Source organism: Ochlerotatus camptorhynchus, unplaced genomic scaffold (genome assembly GCF_037179485.1).
Source record: "Ochlerotatus camptorhynchus isolate MF236.1 unplaced genomic scaffold, CSIRO-AGI_Acam_v1.1 ptg000088l, whole genome shotgun sequence".
Lineage (NCBI taxonomy): Eukaryota > Metazoa > Arthropoda > Insecta > Diptera > Culicidae > Ochlerotatus > Ochlerotatus camptorhynchus.
Window position 1 is genome coordinate 623,101 of NW_027040578.1, and position 7,117 is coordinate 630,217.

At 36.2% G+C, this 7,117-nt stretch overlaps 1 protein-coding gene across 1 annotated transcript; it reads right to left on the reverse strand.

Moving 5' to 3' along the window:
- Positions 1-6,840, reverse strand: LOC135698509 (ATPase inhibitor mai-1, mitochondrial-like). The gene is made up of 3 exons (XM_065218512.1): positions 6,666-6,840; positions 426-567; positions 1-360 (listed from the first exon to the last, which is right to left on the reverse strand). The coding sequence occupies exons 1-3, from the start codon at positions 6,713-6,715 to the stop codon at positions 229-231; spliced, it is 324 nt and encodes a 107-aa protein (XP_065074584.1). The 5' UTR covers positions 6,716-6,840; the 3' UTR covers positions 1-228.
- Positions 6,841-7,117: the final 277 nt, after the last annotated feature.

Here is a 7,117-nt window from a genome sequence, read left to right on the forward strand (position 1 = left end):
AAAGAACGATCACTGTAATCAATTGCAACATGGTTTTCTTCTGATCCATTGATCTACGAATGAACAATCTTTCATTGAAGGCAAAATTTATTTCGAATATTAAGCCATTAAAAAAAAGTTCTATATCGCCTTCTATATTTATTCAAACTAGTCTGGCTGCTGAATGATCTATATCACGCTATCAGAGGTAACCGTAGTGTTTCAGCATTCATACAAATCGGTATTTGTTTAATGCCCATGCAGTTCTTCAATTGCCTTCCTGTGGCGTTCGATAGCTTCCTCGTGTTGTTTGATCGACTCTTGGTGGAAATCTTCTTGTTTGATCAGCTTTTCCTTCAGTTTATTCAACTGTTCCTTACGCTACAAGAAATATTTGTAATGAATATGACAGATAATGTGCATGTGGGATAAAGAAGCACGCTCACCTTGTGGTAGAAGTACTCTTCCTCGTGGGCAACCTCCATCTTACCGAAGGCGCCTCCTGCTTCGCGAATAGAACCTCCACCACCGCCACCCTTTCCGGCACCGCAACCCGGCTCACCAAGTTGAGTGCCAATGCGGGCAAATCTGCAAAGAAATATACGAGAAAATGTCATTATTCGAGAAAATGTCAAGAAATATACGAGAAAATGTCAACTGTAATTTTTCGTTTTTAGCCTTTTCTAATTTTGGAATGTTCTGTATTTGATGCGTCCCGATTTTGGCAACATATAAATGGACCTAACAAATTTGAAAGATAATGCATTATCCTTTGAAGGCAGACCCATGTCTACCATTTCCATAACGTAAAATTATTGATTTAAATTATTTAGATCTATTTCAAGTTCACAGTCTTAAAAGCATTTCGAAGATCGGCATTACGAATATTTATGTGAGTTTCAAATTTTGAAAACTTCTTATGTTCCAGAATAAAAATAAAACTCCCCGAATCTTGAAGATTTGCCTGAATCCAGGATCATACAATTTTCTAATTAGGTATAAAATCTAAAAAAAATCAAAGCCTCAAATTTGTTTTTTGCAATTTTTGTTTTTTTTTTTCTATGTCGAGGATCTTGATAAGATTTCTATACTTCAATTTTCTTGATCCCATTGGAACTCTTTAAAGAATTTCTTAAGTATTTTCTCAGAATTTCCTTAGAGTTCATCTTAGACATCTCTATGGTATCGCTCTATAATTTGCTCCCTATTACTCTTGACAATCTGAATTCCACTCTGCACTGCTCTTCAAATTAGTAATAATTCTTGCAGTATTACCTAGGAATTTTTCTAAAAAATCACTTGTAGTTCTCCTGGGCATACACGTAGTGTTCTCCCGAAATTCACATGGAATTATCCCAGAAATTCAATCTTAATTCTGCTCGGAATTCTCGTGAAGTGGTCCCATCAATTCTTTGAAATGCTCCTCAGAATTCTTATTTAGCTCTAATTCGAATTCTTTTAAAAAAATAGCAGCCATCAGAATAATCTTGGAACTGTCCTCGGAGCAGTGCTGAGCAGGACTCTACATTTTCGAAGCTCTAAAATGAACTCGTGTTTTGTTTCTCTAATACATACGTGTTCGACGCTTCATTTCTATAACGCCTAGCTAGACTATCAGCAAGAAACAAAAATAAAAACCCGAATTTATCCACCTATGGTGTGATCAGACCCTTCTTACTTATTCAAGTTTATTTTATTGTCATTATCAGTGACCAAGCCCCCACCCCCGTGTCATCCAGTGACGCTACGCCACTGCCTGGGGGTACCCGGAATATATTCAGGTGTAGTCTATTTGGTGAGGCTACCAATCACCTTATCATCGTATTTTAATGTGATTTAATGGGTTTTAATTCAATTCATATTCAAGCAACTTCCCCGGGGAATTGAATTGAATTCTGTAGTAATTTGATGTGTCGCATGATGGTTTTGATACGTTTTCCGTTAAATCCAGCGTGAAGGCCCATATTCACCGGATCTTATTCCGGCCATATCTCCGGAACCGGTTCACCGATTCCAAAACCGTTCAATGGGACCCCAAGACCTATCATTTGGCGCCGAGTTTGTCCAAATCGGTTGAGCGGTTGCTGAGAAACGTGAGCGCATTCATTTCGTTACATACACACACACACAGACACAGACATGTTCCGATCTCGTCGAGCTGAGTCGAATGGTATATGACACTCGGCCCTCCGGGCCTCGGATTGATAGTCGGTTTTTCAAGTGATATCTATACCCTTCTTTGTAAGAAGGGTAAAAAGCAGGACGCTTAGAAGGAAAGGCTGGCTGTGGAACTTCTCGTCGTTGCTTTGCTCATCGCTTTCAACGTATAACTAACGTCGATTTTCTATGATTTTCTAGATTTTCTTGATTTTCGATTTTCTAGTTAAACGAAACCTCATTATGGCTTTCAATCCCCTTTCACGAACACTCTATCACCGCTCTTTCAATTTGTTTAAAATGCGTTATGTCCCGTTTTCGTTAATTTTTTTAGATAAATATGTGGATGGAAGATAAATTAAACATATTACGTGTAATCTTCAAGTGTTTTCACGTAAGAAATGCTTTAAATATGTAATTTCATTTTCCGTCATATACGTCATGAAACCGTTGATGTGTTTCATGAAAGAGAAAACTATCAAAGTCGAGCGCTCTTTCGCTCATCCGTTTCACCGAAGCTTGAAAGGAAGACCAATGGAGCGACGGGAGAAAGAGAGACAAGCGATTGAACATTTGTTTGTGCACGCCGACTGAGGTTCTAGAATGCTGCGAAGCTGTTCGACTTTAACAGAAAAAGAAAGCCAGCAGTCTCTTCGTCGCATCGATTTGGTCGATTGAAGCTGATATTGTGACGCCCTGGTGCTGAGATTTATCATTGTCATAGACAGACTTTCGCGCGATATTGACAAAATTGTTTTTCACATAGTCACTGATAGGCTTGATCCACAAAAAAACCTTCGTCAAAATCACATTATTCACATTTCTTCAATGACAAAGATTTACCTAGTAACAAAAAGTGTAATTTCGTGCAATCTGTGACACATTATTGTTATCCAAGCAATTCATGACGAAGATGCTTTTTCACTTTAACGGCTCCATGAAATTGATTTCCTTAAGGGGGGAAGGAAATACAAATAAATTTTTTTTTATCGATTTTTTATATTTTACTTTAAGATTTTTAAAAAAATTCTACGAGCACGAGGAAGGAGTGATCTATAGCCCCGGTATCGCCGATTAACCGTAAGTTCCAGAAATCATGTTTTTACACAACCCAAAAATTTAAACGCGTTTTTCTCGAAACGGTGTTTTCCAAATTGGCGGGAAAGATGACTCAAAAAGTTCTCCTCCAAATGACTTGAAACCTTAAAGGAAATAGATTATATTCTATGTGAACCCCTGATATCATAAAAAATATTAATAGTTTTCAGGTCTGCCTAAAGTGGAAAAAAAACAGTGAAAAATCAACTTTTTTTTTCAGATATTTTTTTCTAAATTTTTAAATCGTTTTTTTTTTTTTGGTTTTAGAGGTTCACATAAAACAAAAATCTTTTCTGAATAAGGTCCAATTGATAAAAGTAAGTTTTATCTATTTTTCAAGTCTCTAGAACGCCCGCCAATTACCAATCCCCACCGGAGGCGACCTCCTTCCGATGTGACCCCAAGGAGCCACAGTGGTCCACACCAATGAAAAAAATCTCAAATGTAGAGCAAGATTTAAGTAATTTAATGCAAAAAACCCCAAACGTTTGCTGACAAAAAAATTCCGAAAATCGTCGAGTTTTTGACGTGTTACTTGTACTTCCCCCTTAAACCAAGTTCTTGTCTATTATTTACACCTCATAAATTTCTGAAAAATAAATGCCATCAGAAAATTTTATTTGTTTGCTTAAGGTACGTTTAGACTATCTGATTTGTTGGTCTGATTCGAGCGAACTGCTCGATAATTTTGTCGGATGCAATGTTTGGATGCGTTAGCACTTTTTCGACAGGATGATTAGACTTGACGTTTGATTTGTCGAACGAAATAGGTTTGCGTTTAATTTTCATTCGACTCATCCAGCAATAGCCGCAAGTTAGGTGAAAATATTGATTTTCTTCTAACATTTCCGGATTTGAACCGCTATAGAACGCTTGATTTGTGTTTTGATGGCATCCAGGAGCAACCCTAATAATACGTGTATGGTTATTTTGCTTAACGACGTGATCAGGGTATCATCTAAACCACTTGTGGAATAGTTCAATCATTTGGGTTATCGTTCGGGTATGGTATTTTTATTCGGGAAGGTAAACCGATTTCACTATTCAATAATGTCCTGTGTATGGTTTGACTGATTTTTATTTCCAGTGTGATTGGCCGAAAGATGCCGTAATGGCTTTGATCATGGCATGGTAAAAAAAAACAGTGTTTATATAATACGAAGCATGTATTGTATAACAATAAGCATGCCAGACAGCAGGTCTGAGCGCCTACTAAGATTTTTTTAGAGCTTCAGAGAACTTCGGAGCTCTACTGAGAAATTTGTTGAGGTTCAGGGTAGTTCGTAGATCTTCGAAAATCACAAGATCATCAGATAAATGTTCAAAGAAATTATCAAAACTTCAAGCAAGATAAAAAAAAATTCAGATCAATTTGTAAAACTATAAGCGAAATTTTGCAAATCTTCAGGGAAATCCGCATAACTTCAGACAAGTCCAAGAATCTACAGTGAAATATAAAGTATTCCACAGAAGTTCGGAGATCTACTGAAAAATTATTCGACATCAGAAAAGTTCGTAGATCTTCAGAACATAGCTACAGAACTTTGGAAAAAAATTACAGAACTTCTGATGAAATCACAACAATGGCGAGGGGGCGACTCTATCTAAGATGCTGGACAAAATTTGTTTGATGGAATCGATGGAATTTACAAACTTCAGAGAAGTTTGCAGATCTACTGAGAAATTTATTGAGCCTCAAGGTTTTTTTTTCGTAGATCTTGAAAATAGAACTACGGAGCTTCAGACAACTTTACAGATATTGGCATGAATTTTTCAAATGTGAGTTCTTTTTTTAAGTCAGAAAAATGTCATGCGAAATTCGTTAAATGTCATAAAAAGTACCTCAATTTCAAAAACAAATCGCAGCGAAGTACAAAAGTCCAAGATTTTGCAGACCTCCATGGACGTTGGAAATAGATAGATCTGAAGAACTTCAGAGAAGTCTGTAGAACGTCAGAAAGTTTGTACGTTTTTAGAAAAAATTGCAAAACCTTAGGCAAACTTACAGAACTTCGGGAAAATTCGCCGATCTTTAGAAGTAATTACACAACTTCAGAGAAATTCGTAATCCTTCAGATAAATGTTTAAACTTCAGCGAGTTCAAATATTTTCAGATAATTTGTAGAGTTTTGGGGAATTTCATAGAATTTCTGATAGATGTGTAGAACTTTATGGAAATTCAAGAATCCATGAATAAATTTATAGAACTTTAGAAAAGTTCGGAGATCTACTGAGAAATTTATTGAACTTCAGGGCAGTTCGTAGATCTTTAGAGCAGAAAAACAGTACTTCAGAAAACTTTACAGAGTTTGAATGAAATTTTAGAAACTTCAGAAAAGTTCAGATGGTAGATCGTAAATCTACTGAAAAATCTGCAGATGTTTAAATATATTTTAAAAGATTTTTATTGCGGTGCATTTAGTAGAACACTAAGTTAAGAGCACGCAATAAGCTAATATGCGATAAAAAATAAACTTAAAATGCGAAAAAGAAGAAAAGCAAATTCTGAGTAGGTAACGCGCAACAACTGATATGTTCTTCAATGTTTACAATACCTACATATATATCAAATGACTGGCTCTTATCGATTTAAACTGTAGCAACAATCCCGATTTGCAACGACGAAGTTATTTGTATCGAAACATGTTATCGTAATGAATCAGTTGCACCTCACACATTTTCTAATCACCCATGCCGACTCCATTGCATTTTTTGGTTGATTGCATAAGAAGCAACATGGTAGTATGCAGACCGCACTGTCATTTGTAGCTGCAAAGCACGATAAGGCTGATGCATTTCTTTTTTTTAACGGTGAAGGTTCAAATGAAGAAGTAATTTTTCAACATGAGTTTTACCAATGAATTTGCAGACATCTTGAAATAGAAAAAAAAAACATCTCAAGCGTAGAAGGTCGTTTTCCATTGATGTGAGCTGGGAATTGTAAACATACAATGTCCCAATCTGTATGCTCGATTACTAGTTATATAACATGCAGCCTGCAACGGTTAAAATTTCACTCAGTTAATATTTCAGCATTTTCATTCACATCTACTATAGCTATATGGTGGAATTGAACCAAACAAAAGATAATATAAATAAGATAGAAATCGAATAAAAGGAAACTCACAAAAAAACGCATACACAACGGCTAATCAGATAATGTTTAAATACCGAGTATCTCTATACGTGTGTAGCAATATTATTGCAAGTTATCGGTAAACATTTAAAACCGAACGAAAACATCTAATAATATCTCTCAGCCAGTAGAAAATAGGCTTTAACAAACAAAACCAGTTTCATCCGAAATAGCGCACTTAGATTTTCATCGTTTATACGCATTTTCTCATCTACCTGACAATCCATGGACCATCCCACGATATCAACACGATAATCAGTACAGTTCCAGAACTGCTATCGAAATTTTTACTTACCTCATGGCGGACGGTGCAATCCAGGTGGTCGTCTTTCTGAGAGACTGCATTTTTCTAAACTCTTTCCAACAAAATATAAATAATTTTCACTGTTTACAACAAAATGCGCACCAGTTCAGTTCAAGGGCCTACGATGTAATGAAGATGATAAAAATTTCGGCTACGTGCTGCCTGTTTGGGCGGAATACGCATTTACACTCAATTCAATTTTCACGCGATTTTTTTTGTTTTCGTCTGTATTTTTGATCGTGTGATCTCAAATTGCAACCAAATGTAGTAACACTTGTTTCTAAAAATCAAAGGAAAATATGGTGACATTTGAATGTTTATACTGATCCTAAATGAGAACAAAATCGTGAAAAATAAAATCGCGTTAAAACAGAATTGAGTGTACCTACTTTAACGAGCAACGAGCGCACGCATACGGACGGAGGAGAAAACAGCCCTTCGCA

What these genes read in the sequence shown, in the direction of transcription:
- LOC135698509 (XM_065218512.1), bottom strand. Translation starts at nt 6,715, where the DNA reads ATGCAGTCTCTCAGAAAGACGACCACCTGGATTGCACCGTCCGCCATG. An exon ending in ATTGCACCGTCCGCCATGAG is followed by an intron (nt 568 to 6,665) that starts GTAAGTAAAAAT and finishes ATTTCTTTGCAG; the next exon opens with ATTTGCCCGCATTGGCACTC. An exon ending in AAGAGTACTTCTACCACAAG is followed by an intron (nt 361 to 425) that starts GTGAGCGTGCTT and finishes TATTTCTTGTAG; the next exon opens with CGTAAGGAACAGTTGAATAA.